This window comes from Cherax quadricarinatus, chromosome 60 (assembly GCF_038502225.1).
Source record: "Cherax quadricarinatus isolate ZL_2023a chromosome 60, ASM3850222v1, whole genome shotgun sequence".
Lineage (NCBI taxonomy): Eukaryota > Metazoa > Arthropoda > Malacostraca > Decapoda > Parastacidae > Cherax > Cherax quadricarinatus.
Window position 1 is genome coordinate 7,525,281 of NC_091351.1, and position 26,254 is coordinate 7,551,534.

At 44.4% G+C, this 26,254-nt stretch overlaps 1 protein-coding gene across 6 annotated transcripts in view; it reads left to right on the top strand.

The window, feature by feature from the left end:
- dati (datilografo) overlaps positions 1–26,254 on the top strand; it is a 1,344,633-nt gene that overhangs the window by 413,655 nt on the left and 904,724 nt on the right. For all 6 annotated transcript variants that reach the window (XM_053784635.2, XM_053784636.2, XM_053784634.2 and 3 more), the window contains exon 2: positions 2,594–3,052. In XM_053784635.2, coding sequence (XP_053640610.1) covers positions 2,594–3,052 — 459 coding nt within the window. The remainder of the gene's footprint in view (positions 1–2,593; positions 3,053–26,254) is intronic.

A 26,254-nucleotide genomic window follows, 5' to 3' on the forward strand; every position in this document is an offset into this window, starting at 1 on the left:
ATCGATAAAGGCTTTCAATCCAACAAACTGGAATGTAATTCTCTTCACTCGATCGGGAAATGTATAAAAAAAAAGTGGCAAGAGGAAAGTTTGAGTAGTACCACACATGTATCTATTTTTCCGGCTCAGGAGGGAACAAGAGCTATCTTCTGACTCTTGTTGGGGCGTCTGTTGGCATTAGCTAAGTCTCGCCCGTGTGTGTGTGTGTGTGTGTGTGTGTGTGTGTGTGTGTGTGTGTGTGTGTGTAGATTTATATCAATAATCAGACGACGAATTACGAAGCAAGCAGCAGGTGTGGATCATGCAGCAGCAGGTGTGGATCATGCAGCAGCAGGTGTGGATCATGCAGCAGCAGGTGTGGATCATGGAGCAGCAGGCGTGGATCATGTAGCAGCAGGTGTGGATCATGGAGCAGCAGGCGTGGATCATGGAGCAGCAGGTGTGGATTATGGAGCAGCAGGCGTGGATCATGTAGCAGCAGGTGTGGATCATGCAACAGCAGATATGGATCATGCAGCAGCAGGTGTGGATCATGCAGCAGCAGGCGTGGATCATGTAGAAGCAGGAGGAGCGACAGAAGGGGTAGACAGGAGGCAGGCAGCCCACCCAAGGAGTACAGAACAAGAGGTTTCTGTCTCTCTCCCACACTGTCGAAATTATCTCCACGCTTAATCTTCACACCTCATCTATATCCGCCGGGAGCCACTATTTCTACCTTTCTCTCTCTCTCTCCGCTCCTGCTTACCTCTCTTCTTGCAACTGCCTACCTCTTTTCCTGCTCCTGCTTACCTCTCTTCTTGCTCCTGCCGCCTTCTATCCATCTCGCTGTCTGTCTCCCTCCCTCCCTTCCTTCCCTCTCTCTCTCCCTCCCTTCCCTCTCTCTCTCTCTCTCTCTCTCTCTCTCTCTCTTTCTCTCTCTCCGGTGGATCGTCCAGATGATTGTAACTATTGAAAGAAACTAGAAACATTCCTGTATTTCAGGCATCTCTGTTTATCAGTCTTCTCTCTTTTTTTTCCGTTCTGTGGGCGCCTTTGTATGTAAAGCGTAGGCTATGGAAATTATTAACATTCTCTTTGCTTATCTCTTTGGATACATATAAACAAAGACTCTTAGTAGAATGTCAGCTAAATTGTCTCTCCTCGTAAGAAACCTGTGGTAAATCTTTGTGTAAATTCTCGCGGTATATTCAATGTGTCCTGGCTAGGTAGACAGCCTAGGTTATACGGAAATGACTAGTGTAGTGTTCTAGAAGGATTTTATGAGAACACCTCAGAGATATGGCAAATGTGTGTGTTTTAAGCGAGCACCTCAGAGATGTCTTACGTTCGTGTGTTTTAAGCGAGCACCTCAGATATGTGGTAAATGTATGTGTTTTAAGCGAGCACCTCAGAGATGTAGTAACTGTGTAGGTTTTAAGCGAGCACCTCAGAGATGTAGTAAGTGCGTGTGTTTTAAGCGAGCACCTCAGATATGTGGTAAATGTATGTGCTTTAAGCGAGCACCTCAGAGATGTAGTAAGTGTGTAGGTTTTAAGCGAGCACCTCAGAGATGTAGTAAGTGTGAATAACAAAAAGGCACAATACCGTGACTGGAACGATACACAAAAACCAGTGCGGCGTCTGGTTGTCTTTGTTGTGGACGTTTCGCCATCCAGTGGCTGGCTGGATGGCGAAACGTCTACGGTGGGGATGCCCGGGTGTTGTGCATGTGTCATTTCATCCTGTCGGTATTATATACAATTCTTGTACTACTACTACTACTACTACTACCACTACTACTACCACTACTACTACCTCCACCTCTTCCTGCCTATATATAGCCGTCCTGCTCCTCCTCTGTTAGTGTGACTTTGTCAATGGTCCAAGTCGGACCGAAACGTCGTCGTAAGCTTCTGTCTTTTATGTGCGGGTTTTTTGTGTATAGTAAGTGTGTGTGTTTTAAGCGAGCACCTCAGAGATGTGGCAAGTGTGTGTGTTTTAAGCGAGCACCTCAGAGATGTACCCCTCAAGGAAGGTTCCTTGATGTTGGTGAGGGGCTCTTGATTTAGGGAATTGGATCTATGCTCCAGTTCCCCAAATTAAGCCTGAATGCCTTCCACATACCCCCCCAGGCGCTGTATAATCCTCCGGGTTTAGCGCTTCCCCCTTGATTGTAATAATAATAATAACCTCAGAGATGTAGTAAGTGTGTAGGTTTTAAGCGAGCACCTCAGAGATGTAGTAAGTGCGTGTGTTTTAAGCGAGCACCTCAGAGATGTCTTACGTTCGTGTGTTTTAAACGAGCACTTCAGAGATGTAGTAAGTGTGTGTGTTTTAAGCGAGCACCTCAGATATGTAGCAAGTGTGTACAGCTAGCACCTCCGAGCACATAGGTCTACTGTGCTATAACTGAGCTCTGTGACAAACACGGCTCTGCAACTCATTTTTATCAACACCTCTGGTGAAACATACTGCCCCGTGAAGGAAGTGCTCCCACGTAACGTTGTATATTCTTTGTTGAAGGAAGTGCTTCCATTTAATGTATATTCTTTGTTGCCCCATTTGTATATTCTTTGTTGTAGTCATCTCAACATTCTTTTCGTTTCTTCCTCAGCTCTACCGCACGGTGGAGAAGATGTGGGGTGGCGGTGGACCTGGTGGTGGCGGCGGCGGTGGCGGCGGCGGCGGCGGACTTCCAGGAGGAGCAGCAAGTGCCCTGGGCGTGGGTGGTGAAGGTCATCCTCACTCCGTGCCTCCCCACGACGCCCACGACCTCAAAAAGAGCGCGCCCCCGACGCCTCCTCCTGCGCAGGCCCTTGCAGCGGCTGCGGCCATGGCGGCGGCGGTGGCCTCCGCCTCGAACACGCCTCCGTCAGCGCCTACGCCAATGGATACGACCTCGCACCTGCCTACTATGCTCTCGCACCTTACCCAAAGCCTGGGTGTGTCTAGTAACTCGCACAGGGAGTCACCCACGCCCCACCATCACACGCCCACGTCCACCCATGCACCTCCACCAGCACCACACTCGCCCACGCCTATGGACGCTCCAGTACACGACACTCAGAAGATGGTAAGTACATGAACGTTAAAGTGTGTCCGAAGAGAGAGAGTGAGAGTGAGTGAGAATGTGTGTGTGCGCGACAGAGAGTATATATGGAAGAGTATGTGTGAGTGTATGAGAGAGTGCATCAATGTGTGAGAGTATGAGTATATCAGTGTGTGAGTGTATGAGAATGTGTGTGTGTGTGTGTGTGTGTGTGTGTGTGTGTGTGTGTGAGAGAGAGAGAGAGAGAGAGAGAGAGAGAGAGAGAGAGAGAGAGATATGGGCTTCTAGCTGTTGAACGGGATGTGAATGAGTCTGGCATCATTGCCAACTTTTTTCATTGTTTTTGTCATAAGTCTGTATGCAGTGGCCGGGAGGCTGGTATAAAGCTGCTGTTGTCACATTGTCGAAAGCAAGCTTGCCAGCTAGCCTGCTTTCCTGTAAGCCAGGCAACTAACCTGTCTGTCCTTCTGTAAGCCGGCCAGCTAACCTGCCTGTCCTTCTGTAAGCCGGCCAGCTAACCTGCCTGTCCTCCTGTAAGCCGGCCAGCTAACCTGCCTGTCCTCCTGTAAGCCAGCCAACTAACCTGCCTGTCCTCCTGTAAGCTAGCCAACTAACCTGCCTGTCCTCCTGTAAGCCGGCCAGCTAACCTGCCTGTCCTCCTGTAAGCCGGCCAGCTAACCTGCCTGTCCTCCTGTAAGCCAGCCAACTAACCTGCCTGTCCTCCTGTAAGCCAGCCAACTAACCTGCCTGTCCTCCTGTAAGCCGGCCAGCTAACCTGCCTGTCCTCCTGTAAGCCGGCCAGCTAACCTGCCTGTCCTCCTGTAAGCCAGCCAACTAACCTGCCTGTCCTCCTGTAAGCCAGCCAACTAACCTGCCTGTCCTCCTGTAAGCCAGGCAACTAACCTGCCTGTCCTCCTGTAAGCCAGCCAGCTAACCTGCCTGTCCTCCTGTAAGCCAGCCAGCCAACTAACTTGCCTGTCCTCCTGTAAGCCGGCCAGCTAACCTGCCTGTCCTCCTGTAAGCCGGCCAGCTAACCTGCTTGTCCTCCTGTAAGCCAGCCAGCTAACGTGCCTGTCCTCCTGTAAGCCAGCCAACTAACCTGCCTGTCCTCCTGTAAGCCAGCCAACTAACCTGCCTGTCCTCCTGTAAGCCAGCCAACTAACCTGCCTGTCCTCCTGTAAGCCAGCCAATTAACCTGCCTGTCCTCCTGTAAGCCAGCCAACTAACCTGCCTGTCCTAATGTAAGCCAGCTAACTAACCTACCTGTCCTGTAAGCCAGCCAGCTAACCTGCCTGTCCTCCTGTAAGCCAGCCAACTAACCTGCCTGTCCTCCTGTAAGCCAGCCAACTAACCTGCCTGTCCTCCTGTAAGCCAGCCAACTAACCTGGCTGTCCTCATGTAAGCCAGCCAACTAACCTGCCTGTCCTCCTGTAAGCCAGCCAGCTAACCTGCCTGTCCTCATGTAAGCCAGCCAGCTAACCTGCCTGTCCTCCTGTAATCCAGCCAGCTAATCTGCCTGTCCTCCTGTAAGCCAGCCAGCTAACCTGCCTGTCCTCCTGTAAGCTATCCAGCTAACCTGCCTGTCCTCCTGTAAGCTAGCCAGCTAACCTGCCTGACATTCTGTAAGTCAGCCAACTAACCTGCCTGTCCTCCTGTAAGCCGGCCAGCTAACCTGCCTGTCCTCCTGTAAGCCAGGCAACTAACCTGCCTGTCCTCCTGTAAGCCAGCCAGCTAAGCTGCCTGTCCTCCTGTAAGCCAGCCAGCCAACTAACTTGCCTGTCCTCCTGTAAGCCGGCCAGATAACCTGCCTGTCCTCCTGTAAGCCAGCCAGCTAACGTGCCTGTCCTCCTGTAAGCAAGCCAACTAACCTGCCTGTCCTCCTGTAAGCCAGCCAGCTAACCTGCCTGTCCTCCTGTAAGCCAGTCAACTAACCTGCCTGTCCTCCTGTAAGCCAGCCAGCTAACCTGCCTGTCCTCCTGTAAGCTAGCCAACTAACTTGCCTGTCCTCCTGTAAGCCAGCCAGCTAACCTGCCTGTCCTCCTGTAAGCCAGCCGACTAACCTGCCTGTCCTCCTGTAAGCCAGCCAACTAACCTGCCTGTCCTCCTGTAAGCCAGTCAGCTAACCTGCCTGTCCTCCTGTAAGCCAGCCAACTAACCTGCCTGTCCTCCTGTAAGCCAGTCAGCTAACCTGCCTGTCCTCCTGTAAGCCAGCCAACTAACCTGCCTGTCCTCCTGTAAGCCAGCCAGCTAGCCTGCCTGTCCTCCTGTAAGCCAGCCAGCTAAACTGCCTGTCCTCCAGTAAGCCAGCCAGCTAACCTGTCTGTCCTCCTGTAAGCCAGCCAGCTAACCTGCCTGTCCTGTAAGCCAGTCAACTAACCTCCCTGTCGTCCTGTAAGTCAGCCAACTAACGTGCCTGTCCTCCTGTAAGTCAGCCAACTAACGTGTCTGTCCTCCTGTAAGCCAGCCAGCTAACCTGTCTGTCCTCCTGTAAGCCAGCCAGCCAACTAACTTGCCTGTCCTCCTGTAAGCCGGCCAGATAACCTGCCTGTCCTCCTGTAAGCCAGCCAGCTAACGTGCCTGTCCTCCTGTAAGCAAGCCAACTAACCTGCCTGTCCTCCTGTAAGCCAGCCAGCTAACCTGCCTGTCCTCCTGTAAGCCAGTCAACTAACCTGCCTGTCCTCCTGTAAGCCAGCCAGCTAACCTGCCTGTCCTCCTGTAAGCTAGCCAACTAACTTGCCTGTCCTCCTGTAAGCCAGCCAGCTAACCTGCCTGTCCTCCTGTAAGCCAGCCGACTAACCTGCCTGTCCTCCTGTAAGCCAGCCAACTAACCTGCCTGTCCTCCTGTAAGCCAGTCAGCTAACCTGCCTGTCCTCCTGTAAGCCAGCCAACTAACCTGCCTGTCCTCCTGTAAGCCAGTCAGCTAACCTGCCTGTCCTCCTGTAAGCCAGCCAACTAACCTGCCTGTCCTCCTGTAAGCCAGCCAGCTAGCCTGCCTGTCCTCCTGTAAGCCAGCCAGCTAAACTGCCTGTCCTCCAGTAAGCCAGCCAGCTAACCTGTCTGTCCTCCTGTAAGCCAGCCAGCTAACCTGCCTGTCCTGTAAGCCAGTCAACTAACCTCCCTGTCGTCCTGTAAGTCAGCCAACTAACGTGCCTGTCCTCCTGTAAGTCAGCCAACTAACGTGTCTGTCCTCCTGTAAGCCAGCCAGCTAACCTGTCTGTCCTCCTGTAAGCCAGCCAGCTAACCTGCCTGTCCTCCTGTAAGCTAGCCAACTAACTTGCCTGTCCTCCTGTAAGCCAGCCAGCTAACCTGCCTGTCCTCCTGTAAGCCAGCCAACTAACCTGCCTGTCCTCCTTTAAGCCAGGCAACTAACCTACCTGTCCTCCTGTAAGCCAGCCAACTAACCTGCCTGTCCTCCTGTAAGCCAGTCAGCTAACCTGCCTGTCCTCCTGTAAGCCAGCCAACTAACCTGCCTGTCCTGTAAGCCAGCCAACTAACCTGCCTGTCCTCCTGTAAGACAGCCAGCTAACCTGCCTGTCCTCCTGTAAGCCAGCCAGCTAACCTGCCTGTCCTCCTGTAAGCCAGCCAGCTAACCTGCCTGTCCTCCTGTAAGCCAGCCAACTAACCTGCCTGTCCTGTAAGCCAGCCAACTAACCTGCCTGTCCTCCTGTAAGCCAGCCAACTAACCTGCCTGTCCTCCTGTAAGCCAGCCAACTAACCTGCCTGTCCTCCTATAAACAAGCCAAACTAACCTGTCTGTCCTCCTGTAAGCCAGCCAACTAACGTGCCTGTCCTCCTGTAAGCCAGCCAGCTAACCTGCCTGTCCTCCTGTAAGCCAGCCAACTAACCTGCCTGTCCTCCTGTAAGCCAGCCAACTAACGTGCCTGTCCTCCTGTAAGCCAGCCAGCTAACCTGTCTGTCCTCCTGTAAGCCAGCCAGCTAACCTGCCTGTCCTCCTTTAAGCCAGCCAACTAACCTGCCTGTCCTCCTGTAAGCCAGCCAGCTAGCCTGCTTGTCTTCCTGTAATCCAGCCAGCTAACCTGCCTGTCATCCTTTAAGCCAATCAGATAGGTAGCCTGCCTACCTTCCTGCAGCCAGCCAGAGCCTGCCTTCCTGTAAGCCAGTCAGCTTTCCTGCTTACCTTCCTTGCCAACCTGCCCTTCACTAAGACTTCCCATCTCTCCTGATTCTATCACTGTTTCATTATGAAAATAACTGATATGCTCGCGAGTAACTGAACTAATGTCAATTAAAACTCGAAGTATTAATCACAGTAGTATAAAATTTACCTAGTAAGATCGTCCTAAATGATGCCTTTTAAATCTGTTCAGCATTTTTGAAAACATCAAGTATGATATATAGCTTTCTACAGGAAGGAGAGGCAATTACTGTACATATAACTTTGAATATAAATTATATTATCTAACTTCCAAATCCGATGTCTACTGAAGAGACTTAAAATTCCGTTTTAGATGGATAATTTCACTTTTTTTTTTTTTGAAGGTCTTCAAGCATTTCTAAGAAATTTTGATTTTATCCGCTAAGATCCAGAATTACATCCCTTTCCTCCCCACATCCCCACAAATACAAACTGTGGGAAGAGGTTGCAGGCGGGTAGAGGAATGTACTTTTTACTGTGTAAATTTAGTGGTGTATGTAGGCAATGGAATGCTCTCTCTGGTGTGGGTAGTAACTCCTCTGGATGGAAGCAATGTGCTTCTGAAGAAAAAAAATGTTACAGAATGAGCTTTTATTGGGATAAAGGCTCAGTATAGAGCTTTATCAAGTCACAGCTCAAAGCTCTACGAGTGAGAATCATTGGTCCAGTTAAATCTTGTTCTTTCCCTTGTTTCTTCGGTACTGGACAGAATTGCAAGGAAAGATCTGTTCTTAGAGACCTTGATGACTGCCACTTTTAAGGACCTTCATGACTACCACTTTAAAGGACCTTGATGACTGCCACTTTAAAGGACCTTGATGACTACCACTTTAAAGGACCCTCATCACTATAGACCTTCTAAAGATCTCCAGCCTGACAATACCTAAAGGAAATCCTAAACCACCTTCAAAGGATCCCTAGGATAATTCTAGGATCGCCTGTTTCTTTATTCTCCTTTAATCCTCTTCATTTTAGCTATTAAAATGATCCTCTATATACATCTTTGCTTCTTTTTTAACTTTCAAAGTAAAACTCTTTATTATTCTTTATTAATCTTCGATTCTCTTCTTCATCTTCGTCATTTTTTTTTTTTTTTTGACTGTTGCTTCAGATCTCTTTTATTGCTCTTTGATTCTTCCTTTGCTTTACTTTGAGCCACTTTTTGTTTTCATTGTCCATCGCTGATTTCTTTTTCCTCTTAATTCTTCTCTTCCACTTCTCATTTATTCCGTTATTCCATCTCTTTCAATCCTCTCTTCCTTTTTTTTCAGTTCTCTTTTCCTCTTTCAGTCCACCAATTTTCTTCTTATCTGATCTTTCTTCTCCTGCTCTCATAATTCTCTCTTCTTTTCTTATTCCCTTCTCTCTTAATTCTCTCTTCCTCCTCTCTTAATCCTATCCTCGCTTTCTCTTCCCTTAATTCTCTCCTCCTACCCTTTTAATCATTTCTTTCTCTCTTCTTACATTGTTTTTCCTTTCTTTTTTCTAAATTCTCTCCCCTCCTCTCTTCTCTTATCTAAATCCTCTCCTCCTCCTCCTCCTCCTCTTCCTTCTCCTCTCTAAATCCTCTCTTCCTCTTCTTGTTCTTCCTCTTTCTTCCTCACAATTTATTGCTCATTCAATAACAGTCAAGAAATATTTCTCATACTGCCTATGATGGTATTTCTTTTTGGTAAAATTGATGCAGTGTTGTGTTGCAGGTGTTGTTAGGTAAGACACATATGCAACAGTTAGGTATCTTTATGAAACGTTTCGCCTACACAGTAGGCTTCTTCAGTCAAATACAGAAAAGTTGATAGGAGCAGAAGATACTTGAAGACGATGTAATCAGTCCATCACCCTTAAAGTTTTGAGGTGGTCAGTCCCTCAGTCTGGAGAAGAGCATTGTTCCATAGTATGAAACAATATGGAGATGAAGTGACAGAATGGAGCTTTTTATAGCGCCAAGAGGTGAGACGTAGGCCACTAGGAGAGGTAAGAACTCAGATGTTGAAAGGTCAGGTCCCTCTCAAATCCAGCCGCTCTCACTAGTGGAAGTTGTCGAAGTTGATTGCAGGTCTGCACCAAGATACCCTTGTGTTGCAGTGTCTGACAGATTGAACATTAAAATGGTATAAAATACCGACAGGTTGTTAGGTAAGACACATATGCAACAGTTAGGTATCTTTATTATGAAACGTTTCGCCTACACAGTAGGCTTCTTCAGTCAAATACAGAAAAGTTGATAGGAGCAGAAGATACTTGAAGACGATGTAATCAGTCCATCACCCTTAAAGTTTTGAGGTGGTCAGTCCCTCAGTCTGGAGAAGAGCATTGTTCCATAGTATGAAACAATATGGAGATGAAGTGACAGAATGGAGCTGAGAGCGGCTGGATTTGAGAGGGACCTGACCTTTCAACATCTGAGTTCTTACCTCTCCTAGTGGCCTACGTCTCACCTCTTGGCGCTATAAAAAGCTCCATTCTGTCACTTCATCTCCATATTGTTTCATACTATGGAACAATGCTCTTCTCCAGACTGAGGGACTGACCACCTCAAAACTTTAAGGGTGATGGACTGATTACATCGTCTTCAAGTATCTTCTGCTCCTATCAACTTTTCTGTATTTGACTGAAGAAGCCTACTGTGTAGGCGAAACGTTTCATAATAAAGATACCTAACTGTTGCATATGTGTCTTACCTAACAACCTGTCGGTATTTTATACCATTTTAATGTTGCAGGTGTTACTGGTATGTTGCAAGTGCTTCTGCTGTGTTTCAGCTGTTAGCGCTGTGTTGCAGCTGTTAGCGCTGTGTTGCAGCTGTCAGTGCTATGTTGCAGCTGTCAGTGCTGTGTTGCAGCTGTCACCTGCCGTCACTCGTATCTGCCACTGGTCGTACAGGTAGAGACTTGCAGGATGGCCCTGCCAGGTCATCAATCTTGATGAAACTGTTCCACAAAAAACTTACACACACACACACACACACACACACACACACACACACACGCACACGCACACGCGCACACACGCACACACGAATGAACAGACCTTAGAGGTGGTAGAGGCAAATGCATCTGTCTTAAGAATACGTACATGAAGCTAGGATGGAGTGGACCCGTCACGAAATTGAGAGGCAGGTCCAGGAGCTGAGACTCGACTCCACGTAAACACAATTTGGGGGTGGGGAGAGGAAGCGTTAAACCAAGAGGGGAATGGAAGACAATAATGATCGATCCAAGAGGCTAAAAAAAAATTCACGGGAAGGCCATAGCCAACGCCTCGGAACAAGAGCACTCTCACCAGCAGGTTCAGGAGTGCCACGGATGACCAGTGCCACCTGAAGAGTGGGGATTTCTTGGCAGTGCCAATATTTTTTTTTTTTTTCTGGGGGGGTCTGTGAAATGTTGCAGAGCGAAGCTTGTGTGGGGGTAGGGGTGGGGGAATGGGTGGGGGGGGGCCGAGATTTTTGTCAGCCTCTCTAAAAGTCGTCAGATTAAACCCAGAAGTCTCTTTTACTTCCCCTCTCTCGCTCTTCCTATCTCTCTGTTTCCATCTTTGCTCTATTCCATTTCTCTCTCTTCCTTCCTTTTTTCCCCCCCTACCAACTCTCATCATCGCTACTTCCAATTTCATTAATGATTCTGAGAGCCTCTGATGTTATCCCAACTCTTTTTTTTCAGCAACCCTTGGGAGGGTTCCATTGAGGCTGCCGAGAGGCTCTTGATCCGAGAAGTTAAAGCTTCGCCCCCTTCCTCTTCCCGATTCATTCCTACGGTGCCTCTCAGTTCCAGATCCTTATAACTCCTTAAGCGTTTAGTGCTTTCCCGTTGCTATGTATTTAATAGCCTCATTTTTCTGCTGAATATATATATATATATATATATATATATATATATATATATATATATATATATATATATATATATATATATATATATATAATGTTATAATTCATGTATAAAATTTATCAGAAAACGGAACATGAGTTTCGTGACGAGGGACTTTTGGTTATCCGACCGAGGCCTTCCGCTGGCTTACCCTTCCACTTCTTGAACAATGGTTATGATTATAATTATTAAGTTACCTGAAGTATAACATACTTTTTCCTTATGTTCAGATTTTTTTCCACAGATTTTATATTTCATTGGCGATCCATTAAAAGAATATAATCAACACGGTATTTACTTTATAATGTCACTTTATATTTTAAGATTGTCTTTATTGTTTTATTACCACTCGCCCCTTTAGTGTGTATATTCTCATCATCTCCCTTCACCTGTTGTTTTATTTTGCTCCCTCGTGAGGTTATATCAGTTATCCCTTCTCGCTCATCCACAATATTTATCACATCCCGTTTTCACTCGACATTTACGTTACCTACAGCCATTTTTTTTTTCTCTTGGCTCTCCTTCGCCTCTTCTAAACCCTATCCCTCTTCAAACGTAATATTTGCTATTCCTCTCTTCGCTAGTTATGCTTCACTATCCCCCCTTTCCGCTTTTCCTCTCCTTTATCCTCCTTGTTCCTTCCCCTCCTCCTCCTCCTCCTCTTCTCCACTTGCTCCATGCCCCCCATCCCTGCCTCTTTTGCCTCTCTTGCGTTCTCCATCCCCTTCTTTTACCTGCTATCTTTGCTATCCCCTGTGGCATTCATTCAATTTTCTCTTTGCTTCCACAGATATTCGTCATCAAGTTTTATCCTCTATTCCCTTTTGCCTCTCCTATCCTCTGCTAGTTTCCTTTTGTATTTGTTAACTTCCCATGGCGTTTATTCAATTTTTCCTCCTCTTCCACCACTTTCATTCGCCATCTATTGTCTCTCTTTATTGTTATTCTTTCTATGACTCCTCCCCTCTTTTTTTATCGTCTGCTTTCACTCTCCCTTTTTCCATTAATTCTCCCACTTACACAACCCCTTTTTGCCCTCGTTCTATATTTTAATCGACAATATCCACTTCCATGTGTTCTCTCTCCCTCCTCCCGTCTCTTTAACAAAGGCCTTTCCCCTCGTTTCATTTTCCCACGATATTTTCATGTTGCGTATTTTCATCTTATTTTTTGCCTTCTCCTCTTTCTCTCTCTTTCTGTCTCTCTCTCTCTTTCTGGGCCTCTCGGCGCAAGTCACTGGAAATGAGCAACACAAGAGGGCAATGAACTACATTCCCCCCCTCATTATTAACTATTGCTGGGGGAGGGGAGGGCTGGAAGAGGAAAAGGGGGAGGGGGGAAAAAAAGGGATCAGGAAAATATAGAAAACAGCAATATGTTCCGCCCCCCTTTTTTCTTCCAAAACGCCCTACCCCCCTCTTCTCTCACTCTACCCACAGTAGGTAAGAAAATATGCCATGAAATCTGGGGAAAAATAGAGAATCCTGGTTTTTGCTTGTTATTGAAGTTTGGAAGATAAGATGGGGTGCAAGGCAAATATTCCTAACCCTCGCAGGGGGCGGCGTCCCCACTGCAAGGGGCCAATATATATATATATATATATATATATATATATATATATATATATATATATATATATATATATATATATATATATAAAATGGAAAATGACAGTAAGAAAAATATTTGATAATCTTAATTGCAATTATAGAATTAAATGATAATTATAAATCGATTATATTAGTGTTATTGCATTGACGAATTTTTTTTAGATAATTTATAAATAAATGATTAATATGCCGAAAGATTTTCTATCCTTTATAAATTTAGAAGTGAAATCCTGGCTTTCTTAATGTGTGGCTGAACACCAACAGCCTGGCTGATCACAGTCTGAGTCGACTTTATATCCTTCCTTGTTGTGAAAGTCCTTCACTGGTTTAGCGCTTCTTGAACATAATTAATAATAATAATAATAATATTGAACTAAATAGATAAGTATTGGATTAAAGGATTTGTAAGGATGTTGCTCTTCAAGATGGTTCATTATCCTCCCAGGTGGTACACGATTTTTCCAGGTGGTACACTGTTGTTCCAGGTGGTCCACTGTTCTTCCAGATGGCACACCTTTCTTCCAGGTGGTACATTGTTCTTCCAGGTGGTTCACTGTTCTTCCAGTTGGTCCACTGTCCTCCCAGTTGGTACACTGTTCTTCCAGGTGGTCCACTGTCCTCCCAGTTGGTGCACTGTTCTTCCAGGTGGTACACTGCTCTTCCAGGTGGCCCACTGTCCTCCCAGTTAGTACACTGTTCTTCCAGGTGGTCCATTACCCTCCAAGATGGTGTACTGCCCAATACCTGAAGAACGAGACACCAGCCTGACAACCAGTTCATGACAACCGGTTAACCTATTTTCCGATGTTTCATGACATGCTGAAACGATTTGCTCGCAATTTTCCCTGAAGCTGACGAAGTGCTTTTGGTTTAAGAAATTGGAGCCATCATCCCCTTGGATCAAAACCTGATTGCCTCCCATTCCCCAGACGCTGCGGATTGCCCAGGATTTCATGGCATTCAGGAAGGATTACCTGGCAACTTAGGTGACAAGGGTGTTGGTGGGCAGAGTCATCCAGCAGTCAGGTGTTCAGTGTTAGGGACGCAACGGGAAGTCACTGGGTGAAGTGGTGGTGAACGGTCAGAGCTCCAGGCAGTGGAGTGCGCTGTCATCCAGCCGTCAATCAGTTTACAAAATACTTGTTCTGATTGCCCCAGTCATCGATCTAATTTACCAAGCAGGGACGATTCTTCCTCTCTCTCTCTTTTCTCTCTTCTCTCTCTCTCTCTCTCTCTCTCTCTCTCTCTCTCTCTCTCTCTCTCTCTCTCTCTCTCTCTCACCAGCGAAGAGGTGAGGGCCAGGAACAGTGAATCGACCCCAACACCCTTGCAGCCACAAATAGGTGAATACACACACACACACACACACACACACACACACACACACACACACACACACACACACACACACACACACACACACACACACACACACACACACACCACACACACCACACACACACACCACACACACACACACACACACACACACAAACAAACAAACAAACAAACACACACCCATCGTCCTAGAATCGGTGAGGTACAGGGGACTGAGGTTACAGAACACGGGATTGCTTAGAACCCAAGCGAAATCTAGTTCATGTGATATTACTCCCACAGTCTCATCTCCCCCTAGTCTCCCCACGTAGTCTCCCCTCCCCATGACTAACAAGCTTCCCTCTCTCTTTATTACGCTCTTGTACAGCAATAATACAGCTTCGTAATACCTGAAATAGATGATCTGTCAACTCAAGGACTACTTAATAATCCCGGCAATTTTTTCCTTCATTCTCTGGAACACTGATGATACATCGTGCGTTCGCAAACAAACGTTTGAAGACGGCCAGACACACACAAAAAAACAAAAATAAAAATAAGTCACACTGTAGAATCACTCTGATGAAGGTTCAGGATGACCCGAAAGGTCGTTCAGTTTTCACTGATTGGTGGAGTGTAAAAAATTGGCTGTGTCCTATTTGTGTTTGCAGGGGTCGATTCACAGCCTCTTTGCTGGTTGCTGTGTGTGTGTGTGTAGACGGCATTAACTCCAGTAGCAGACCTAGACTGAATCACTGTTTTGTGTCTGGAAGGGTTCATAACCCACCTCAACGGAGGTTCACATCTCGTCTCTGCCTATTGTCCTATCACGCTTCCGGAGAAGTTCAAATCCCGTCTCATGTATCTAGATCTCTGAAAAATTCAGTTTCTGGAAGGTTCAGTCTCGAAGGTTCAGTCACTGGAAGGTTCATTTTCTGGAAGGTTCATTTTCTGGAAACTTCAGTCTCTGGGAGATTCAGTCTCTGGGAGGTTCAGTCTCTGGAAGGTTCAATCTCTGGGAGGTTCAGTCTCTGGGAGGTTCAGTCTCTGGAAGATTCACATCCAGTTTCTGTAGTGAATCTCGCCCGGGTCACTCAGTCAAGGTGACGAAGTCACATCATACGTGATCTTTTCCCAGGAAAACGAACCTTATGAACGAGGAAATACTTCGAGATATCGCCATGTTCTTAAAGTATGGGAGGCATGATATGGTTCTCCTAGGCCTGGCTTGTCATGGTCCGATCTACACTCCTTTCAGTGAAATGGTATGGTAATGGTAGTGTCATTGTAATACTGGTACATAATACCGGTACATAATACTGGTACATAATACTGGTACATAATACCGGCAAACTGGGACTGATTACCTCGTCTGTTATTGATTTCGAACACCATCTTTGCACTGAAGCTAAAAGAAACACTGGCTGGCGAAACATTCCCTCAGAGATACGCAAATGTTACACATGTGTCTCAGTCATCAACTCAGGTGTTGCACATGTGTCTTAAATCCCAGAAGTTGCATGTGTGTGTGTAATTCCAAGTGTTGCAAATGTGCCTAATTCCCAGGTGTAGCACATTTCTAATTTCTAGGTGTTGCACATGTCTAACTTCCAGGTGTTGCACATGTTCAATTTCCAGGTATTGCACATGTCTAATTCTCAGATGTTGCGCATGTCTAATTCCTCAACTTCATGGTAGACATGATTCTCACATTACGAGAAACCTGATTAAAATTTACACAACTGAAAATATAATTAAGAACATTATTTTTTTGTCTCCAGAAAAATTTTCAGTCGATCTTATCTGAATGAAGCAATCGATGTTTTAGGGATAATTTTAAAATCTTTCTTTTATGACACTCAGTAAAATAATTGAATGTATTTTTAATACTTTTCCTCTATTATATATATATATATATATATATATATATATATATATATATATATATATATATATATATATATATATATATATATATATATAATAATAATAATAATAATAAATTCTAGGCTTGCTTGATTTTCCACAAAAATACAGCTGTACGGTTATCTGATAATGTATGTTTATAAATCCTACTATTGTATCGAATAATCTTTAAAATAATTTATAAATTTTCCCATTAAAAATAAAAATTTTTATATCCTAATATGTTGTATAATTACTAAATCATTGTATGCATGAGTATGGTAATTATAATATAATAACGTTCGATACAAATTATTTCCTGTAGTAATTAAAAGATATTCACCCATTGTGTCCGTGGCTCAGTTGGTAGCTCCCTGAACACACTGTGGAGTCCGCGGTTCGAACCCCGTGGTAAACCTCAGCACGGGTGGAGACGCTGGACATGCTTCCTAGCACCTGATGAAACATTAGTCACATGTGCAACACCTGCAACATCTTCATCTTATCGGTATTGTATCCCATTCACATACATTTCCTAACACCTGTTGCCCCTGATCACCTGACAATACGTATATCCCTCAGTGTTAACATGCCTTGGATAGGGATAGACTTAGAAATGAGGTGAGGTGAGATAACAGTACTTGGTCAGATGACCAGAAGCTCCAGTAGAGGGAGGGTTATCATATGACTAAGACCCGCATCAGGAAACTCTTGTCCTGTTTCCTGACAAACCTAACTTTACCTTACCTAACCTAACCTAACCAGACCTAGCCTTACCTAACCTTACCTTACCTAACCTAACTTAACCTTACCTTACCTAACCTAACCAGACCTAACCTTACCTAACCTTACCTTACCTTACTTAACCTAACCTAACCCTACCTTACCTTACCTAACCTAACCTAACCTAACCAGACCTAACCTTACCTAACCTTACCTTACCTTACTTAACCTAACCTAACCTAACTTAACCTTACCTTACCTTACCTAACCAGACGTAACCTTACCTAACCTAACCTAACCCTACCTTACCTTACCTTACCTAACCTTACCTTACCTTACCTTACCTTACCTTACCTAACCTAACCTAACCTAACCTAACCTAACCTAACCTAACCTAACCAAACCTAACCTTACCTAACCTAACCTAACCTAGCCAAACCTTACCTTACCCTACCTAACCTTACCTTACGTTATCTTATCTAACTTAACCTAAGTTCATTGGTTGTAAATTCAATCGTGTACAGAGAAAAACGTTTTATCTTAGAAAAATCACTTTCATTCCCTGGGACAGAGCTGCAGCTCTGCCATTTTCTGGTCATATTCAAGATTTATTTCAATAAAGTAAAATAAATCTGCCATTTCTTTTAATTTCCGATTAAAGTGCCACTTTTAAATTTGTACTCAGAAAAGAATCGAATTTGCAGACGCTGATACGGGTTGTAGAAGTCTTTTATTGGAATAACGTTTCGCTCTGTATAGTTTCTTCCTGATAAAGCTCTACACAGAGCGAAACGTTGCCCTAATGATAGCCTGTTCTGCAATTTTTTCAGTGGGTAATACAAGCTCTGTGCCCAGCGGCAGGTGTACCTGGAGAGGGTTTTGGGGGTCAACGCCCCCTCGGCTCGGTCTGAGATCAGGTGACATACCTCTAGGTGTTTATCATTAGACAGGTGACGGTCACTCTTTCCCTTCCTTTCTGAACAGATGAAGGTCACCTCTTTTTCGATCCCGTTTCCCGTTTGAACAGGCAAAGGTCTCTATTTCTTCTCCCGTTTCCCTTTGAACAGGTGAAAGCCCCTCTCTCTCTCTCTTCCTCTTCGAACAGGTGAAGGCGCCTCTTTTTTCCCCCCTCCCCTTTCCCCTATAAGAGGTGTTTAAAGGGGTGAGGGGAACCTGCACCTTAGAAAAGTGACATGTAAGAAAAAGGCTAATACATAAGTACATTTATCTCCTATTTAAATGTACATAATAGACCTGAGGACTGACACAGGTCACCTTGATAGTATATAAATCATTGTGACCCGACGGGTATGCCTCTTTCCTCTCTCTCTCTCTCTCTCTCTCTCTCTCTCTCTCTCTCTCTCTCTCTCTCTCTCTCTCTCTCTCTCTCTCTCTCTCTCTCTCTCTCTCTCTCTCTCCACACGGGGTCTTACAAGGTTAGGATAAGGTTCCTAAATTTATTTACCAGCTAAAATCTGCTACCTACTTTAGCTCATTTGAAAGCCTTTTTATTGTTATTAGACATACAAATGGAGAACAGGATGAGGTTTGAGACATAACATAACTCAACTCATAAGAACATAAGAAAGAAGGAACACCTCAGCAGGCCTACTGACCCATGCAAAGCAGGTCCATGTGAATCACCCCCCTCCCCCGGATTAACCCAGTGACTCGCCTAGTCAGGTCACTTCCACTCAAGGAAGGAGCAAGGCATCAGACCTAGTGGCACAAGCTAGTCATGTCTAACTCACACCCACCCACACCCACTCATGTATTTATCTAACCTATTTTTAAAACTACACAACGTTTTAGCCTCTATAACTGTACTCGGGAGTTTGTTCCACTCATCCACAACTCTGCTGTTTTTTTTTTTTTTTTTTTTTACACAGGGTTTGACAAGGTTAAGGATCCCTAGCTTTATTGACAGCTATATTACAGGTTAAGGATTCCTAACTTTATTGGCAAGCTAAGAGCTGTTACCTACATCAGCTCATTTGAAAGCATTTTTATTGTTATGAGACATACAAGTACGGGACAGGATGAAGTTGGAGCCATCTGTGGGCCAGCATTTTCATTTGATCAACTGACTTTATCTCGTTGACATCATTATGCTGTACGAATGTGTTCCAATGTGCTTGTCTCTCTTTCTCTCTCTCTCTCTCTCTCTCTCTCTCTCTCTCTGCTGTTTTAGAAACATATAGATAATGAAACAGCGAAATCATAATTTGCTTTACGAAGATAAAGATAATTTACTTTCTCACAAACTGAGTTTGCTCAGTTTGATGTTGCCCCAGATCTTTCAAATCAAAGATTTCTACCAGACAGGAATTTACATGACAATGGCATAATTTATGCCAAAGATCAAAGTATGCATGGGCGTGCAGTGAGGGCGTAGTGTTGAGGGGGGGTGGCGGGCAGGAAGGAGGGCGTGCAGGGAGGAGGACGTGCAAGGAAGGGGGGCGTGCAGGGAAGGGGGGCGTGCAGGGAGGGGGACTGCATAGTGCAGTGTGGTGTTGAATATCACAGTCTGGATTTCTTAGCTGGCTTTTTTCCTCGTAAAAATATTGGTCACTCGGAGGCTTAACTTTCACTCTGCAGATTTTCTCTCTCTTCCCCCTCCCTCCCTCACCCTCCTCGACCCAAAAATAAGAGTGCAAAAATAAAAGGCCATATCCTTTCCCCCTTTGTTCAGCTCCATCTCTCCTGCAATACCCTGGCACCCCACTCTCTCTCTCTCTCTCTCTCTCTCTCTCTCTCTCTCTCTCTCTCTCTCTCTCTCTCTCTCACTCCCCTCTCACTAATTTTCACCAGAGGTTTTGGCTCTTTTTCTTAAAACATTTCTCTCGTCTTTTCCGCCTCTCTCGTTCCCTTTCTCCCCCTCACCCTCGTTTTATTACTCCCTCACCCTCGTTTTATTACTCCCTCACCCTCGTTTTATTACTCCCTCACCCTCATTTTATCTCTCACCCTCGTTTTATCTCCCCCTCACCCTCGTTTTCTCTCTCCCTCACCCTCGTTTTATCTCTCCCTCACCCTCGTTTTATCTCTCCCTCACCCTTGTTTTATCTCTTTCTCACCCTCGTTTCTTCTCTTCCTTGCTTTATCTCTTTCATCCTAATATTATCTCTCCCTCACCCTTGTTTCATTTCTCCCACACCTTTGTTCCCTTTCTTCCTTATTTGTTCCTTCTCTTCCATTTCATCTCCTATTCCTTCTATCCTTCTCCCTTTCTTCTCCCTTCCATCCTCCCCTTTCCTCCCAGCTCCCTCTTCATTTTCCCCTCGTCTTCTCTGCTCTATCCTCTTTCCCTAACCTAATTTTCTCTCTCCTTCCCCCCCTTTCTTTTCTTTTCCCCTTCTCTCCCTCTTCTCTTTCCTCTTCTCCTCCCTCAGACCTGGTCCCTCCACCGTTCTCTTTGATATCTGCAACATTCCCTGTTCCTCCCGTGTTTCCTGGACCCCTCTGTTCACTTACCTGTTGGACGGGTTACTTCTGTTTGTCCCTCTGTTGTTTCTACTGCCTTGACTGTTCACTTCTGTTGGCACTGTTTGTTCCAATGCTTATTCTGTTTCCTAGACTGGTCATTTCTGATGGCACTGTTGCTCTGTCCATGCTTCCTGTCTGTTCACTTATTTTGGCACTGTTTATGCCTCTGTTTCTTCTACCTCCCGAGCTGTTCACTTTTGTTCAACCTATCATCTCCCTAGCTAAATGTATGCAGCGACCCCCACCACCACTACCACCATTCCCACCACCACCACCATTATTACTATTTCCACCACCACCACTACCACCATTCCCACCACCACCACCACCATTCCCACCACCACCACCACCATTCCCACCACCACCACCACCACCACCACCATTCCCACCACCACCACCACCACCACCACCACCACTACCACCATTCTCACCACCACCACTACCACCATTCTCACCACCACCACCACCACCACTACCACCATTCTCACCACCACCACCACTACCACCATTCTCACCACCACCACCACCACCACTACCCCCATTTCCACCACCACTACCACTACCACCATTCCCACCACCACCACCACTACCATCACTACCTCCATTCCCATCACTATCACCATTCCTACCACTAACCCCATACCCACCACTACCACCATTCCCACCACTACCACCAACACTACCCGCTACCACTGATACCACTACCGATACCACTTGCGCCGCCGATACCACCACCACCACTACTACTACCACTACAATCCAACCTTCCTTACCACCACTCCTACCTTGCCTGCCACCACTCCTACCTTCCCTACCACCGCACTACCACTATCACCACCAATACCACTTTTACCACTTCTCCACCTACCCCTTTTCCCCCCCCGGCTTCTACCTTCTCCCCTCTCTTGTTCACCCTCCCCCTCCCCCTCCTCCCCCTCTGCCACCATGATAATAAACCAAAAATATTTTACAGGTCACTAAACGTATAAATTATATATATATATATATATATATATATATATCGCAACGTAATAATTTGTTTATAATTAATCTCAGGGACATTGCAAGCATTACTTATACTTGTTATATTCCTAATATTATACACTTAAGGGGCTGAGATTACCCCCTGAGATTATAAGACATAGGCTCCTCATTATTCACCCGGTGAGGCTCTTGACTCCTGATGCCTCACTGATAGGTGAGGATGAATGTGTCGTGAGGGGAGGGAGAGAGAGAGAGAGAGAGAGAGAGAGAGAGAGAGAGAGAGAGAGAGAGAGAGAGAGAGAGAGAGAGAGAGAGAGGAGAGTATATATGTGACTGATTCATTGACACAAGAACACGGATCTCTGGCTGATAAATGGGTACATATGTCTTAATATATTCTCCCTCACCTCTGCTTCTCCAACATCTGCCGTCACACCGAGACTTAGGCATCTCCCTAAATTCACTGGTAACCTAATTACAAATAATAGACTTATCACAGTAATCACCTTCACTCGGGTCTTGGGTGAATCTCTCCACAGCTTCACCACTATACACAAACCTGTGAATCAATCACTCTTCACTTGTCAACATATGTAATAATCTAGAAAAGTAATACGAAAAATATCAAAATATGAAATCTCTCCCTCTCTCTCTATCTTTTTATATATATATATATATATATATATATATATATATATATATATATATATATATATATATATATATATATATATATATATATATATAATCTTGGCTTAAATAGCAACGCTCATCTTGCCATATAGGATAAGCGAAAATTTGTGTATGCAATAATTTCGCCAAAATCGTTCTGAACCTAACGAAAAAAATATATTTCACTGTTTGTTTAGTATTAAATTATTGTAAACAAATCTAAAATATAGTTGGGTTAGTTTAAAATAAATTGTTCTTGTTACAATAAGGTTAGGTAAGTTTTCTAAGATTCTTTTGGAGCAAAATTATTTTTTTTTACATTAACATTAATGAAAAAATATATCTTTAAACGTATAAGAGAAAATTTTAGAAAGGACTTAAGTTTAAATGAGTTCTTGCTAATTGACCAGTTTTACATATTCGGCACGACATATATATATATATATATATATATATATATATATATATATATATATATATATATATATATATATATATATATATGTGTGTGTGTCTTTCAACACACCGGCCGTATCCCACCAAGGCAGGGTGGCCCAAAAAGAAAAACGAAAGTTTCTCTTAAATTTAGTAATTTATACGGGAGAAGGGGTTACTTCCCCCTTGCTCCCGGCATTTTAGTCGCCTCTTACAACACGCATGGCTTACGGAGGAAGAATTCTGTTCCACTTCCCCATGGATATATATATATATATATATATATATATATATATATATATATATATATATATATATGTATGTATATATATATATATATATATATATATATATATATATATATATATATATATATATATATAATCAGAAATTTGGCAATTTTAATGAGGAAGGACGCGCTAAAAAAAGAAATTATCTGAAGTCTTCTTGATACTCGCGTTATACTCTCTTAGTCTCTTGCCAAAACTGCAGCCAAAAGAAACCTTCCTGGCTCTCTCCGGCTCTTCTTTTTCTCTTGTCATTTCCGGCTGTCTTAAAAAAAATTATTGCTCCTTCCCCACCTAAAAGTAACTCATCTGGTATGTCCTGGCGTGTATTTTCTTCCCACCGTGAAATTAAAATGGTCGTGGCTACGGTTTCATAGAAAATCATTGATTACTTAATTACTGTAAACCCCTCTATCCGCTGTATATCTGGCCACTCAGTGTGTCTTATTTACAGTGTGTCTTGCTTACAGTGTGTCTTGCTTACAGTGTGTCTTGCTTACAGTGTGTCTTGCTTACAGTGAGTCTTATTTACAGTGTGTGTTGTTTACAGTGTGTCTTGTTTACAGTGTGTCTTGTTTACAGTGTGTTGTATTTACATATTCTCGGTATATTTACCACTGTATTACCAGGTTGAGACAACCCTTGTAACACAAAGGGTCCTAGACAGTTCAACAGCCTCCCACCAGCCGTAAGGGGAATTACCAATAGATCCCTGGCTGCCTTCAAGAGTGAGCTAGACAGATGCCTAAAGTCAGCGCCGGATCAGCCGGGCTGTGGTTCGTACGTTGGACTACGTACAGCCAGCAGTAACAGCCTGGTTAATCAGGCCCTGGTCAACCGGGAGGCTTGGTCATGGACTGGGCCGCTGGGGCGTTGATCCCCGGAATACCCTCAGGTAGACCGGGGTAGCTTTACTTAAAGAGTTTTCCTCAACCAGTGGCTTGATTTTGTGTGTATACTTGTGCAAAACTGAGGGACTGATTACCTCATCTGCTGTCTTCAGATATCTTTGCATTGGAATGAAAAAGCCACTGATTGGCAAAGCGTATTTAAATACAGATACCCAGGTGGTGCTTCCGTGTTCTAATTTCTCATCTTATGGCTTTTGTGTATGATACAACCCATGATCTCTTAGAATATAAACACGCGTGTAGAAATCAACTCTAGCGTGTGTGTAATACGAAGGGGACAAGAGCACACACCTTTTGGTTTGAAAATTCTAGGGTCTTGAGATAATGCATGGAAGCTGCCTTCATCCAAATCTATGGGGCTATTGAACGAAATGAGAGTGCGTACAGGCTCTCGGAAATCTTTTGCCGGAGTCCGACAGCGTCACTTGCCAGTATGTGACTTTCTCTAAGGAACAGCTGACGTAGATGAACTCTGGTCATTGTCCCCTCACTCACCTGAATGGACGTACTACACGAGTTTACATATTCACCTGATGAGTAAGACATATGTGCAGCAGTTTGATATCATTATCATACCACGGGCGGGATTTGAACCCTCGGTCAGAGAGTCTCAAAACTCCAGACTGTCGCGTTAGCCACTGGACCAGCTAGAGTTTTGAGAGACTGACCGCGGGTTCAAATCCCGCCCGCGGTATGGTTTGTTTGCAATCGTGTCATTACGATTTCGTGAGTCGAGTGATATCATTATTGTTGAAACGCTTCGCCTACACGGTAGGCTTCAGTCAACTACAGTAGCAATAAAGTTGTAATGCCTTGATAAAGCTCCTGGAGAGCGAAACGTTGCGACAATAAAATGTCACATTAGTTGCACTTGTGTCCTTTTACTTTACATACAGTAGCAATACCTAATGGCTCTGTTTTCGACTGAAGAAGCCTACTGTGTAGGCGAAACGTTTCAATAATAAAGATACCAGACTGTGGAATATGTTGAAAGTGGTATAAAATATGTTGAAAGTGGTATAAAATATGTTGAAAGTGGTATTTTATACCACTTTCAACATATTCCCCTGACTTGACGGCGTTTATGTGGAGTAGTTGACATGTTTTCTGTGTAACTGATAAAGCTTCCTGTGAGACGTCGTATTAATGTGTGTACAAACATTATTTCTAGAAAACAGTAGATTTTACTTGATTCTTGAGTCTAACACCCCCCTGAAAAACTCCAGTAATAAAGACTTGTGCTTTTAGTGTCTTCCGCATCCTCCTTCCCCAGCTTTCTCCTCTTCACCCCCCTACCATTTACGTTGCCACTACTATAGACGTCAAAGGAGATGTGGGAAGAGGAATGAGAAGTTGGGGAAAGGGTAGAATGATGAACCCGCCCCCTCCCCTCATCCCTGCTTCTCTTTAGCCCCATCATTCCTTCCCCCCACCGGAGTTACCCCAACTCTTCCCCCCCACCTTCCACTCTCCCTCCCCTGCGCGTCCTAAATTTAACTTCTTGCAAGCACATCGCCAGCCAGACGCTCTGATGGGCGGAAACTGCGAAACAGAAAGCCTGTGGTTGTTCCCGCAGGTTGAGATGTGTTGATTTCTTTGTCGGCTCGCAGCGTTGGGTAACTCGAATGATTTATTAACAGATATCAACATAGCCTTAAGATATAGCGATGGGGTAACTTTTGAGGGTAAGAGACTTGAGTGAATAGACACTACAACAGTGACAACACTGAGGCAGTGACTCGAGCAAGCTTCCAACATAGCAACAAGAGACAACAGTGTACCAACACTGTAACAGTGACACCTAACACACACACACACACACACACACACACAAAGGCCAAGTGTCTACCAACAAGTCCCTTTGACAACTGGTAACTAACTCAGATCTTGAAAACAGCAGGTATCGTAAAGAAAGATAAGAGAAAGAAGGAGAAGAAATAAAGAAGAAAAAGACGACAAATGGTATAGAAATACCTTTAACACTAAAACTGAATCGAATTTATTTTTAGATGGATAGAAACACCTTGTAAACATATCGTAATTTTAATCTTAAAATGCATCTATAACTTGACGATATCACTGCTGTCTAGAGAGCAGTGATCCCACAAGACACTGGTCACTGCTCTTGTCATTTTTGTAACTCATTTCCCTTTATAGCACTAAAAATGTTGGGCAAATATTTTTTTTTTAATTTGGGTTTGAGAAGGACCTACCTAGTATGGGCCAATAGGCCTGCTGTAGTGCTCCTCATGTTCTTATCGGGCAGTAAATAGGAATGCAAAAAAAAAAAGAAAACGAAAATAAAAGTTAAGGCCACACTTTATTGAACGTTCAAAAGTGGACGCTGCTTCTGCTAACGACTGCCAGAGTCGCATCACTGCACCTCAATAAGATTTTCTTTTTATCCTCTTGTTTTTTTTTCCTTTCTCCTGGACTGCAATTACTCTATATTTGACCGAACAATTTCCTCCCTGCTTCGTCCGCCTGATTATCGTGTACTGCTTGCTTCTCTTCTCTTGCTTTTTTTTTTAGCTGATTATCGTATGTTCCTTGCTTCCTTTTTAGTGTCTCGTTATTCCACTTGATTATCATCTACTGCTTGATTTCTCTTCTCTCCTTCTCATTAATTATCGTTTTCTCCTTGCTTTTACTTTTTTTCAGTTTTCATTGATTATCATGTACTGCTTGCTTTCTCTTCTCTCTTTCTTTTTACTTTCCAATGTTTGTTAGAATTTCATTTTTTCCCTGGAATGGGGGATTAAGAGACTAGAGGAATGTAGAAATGGCAATAATAGAGAGGGTACATGAGATGAAGAGGAAAAGGGGGGGAATTAATGGAGGGGAGCGATGGTTATAGAGAATGTAGGAAGG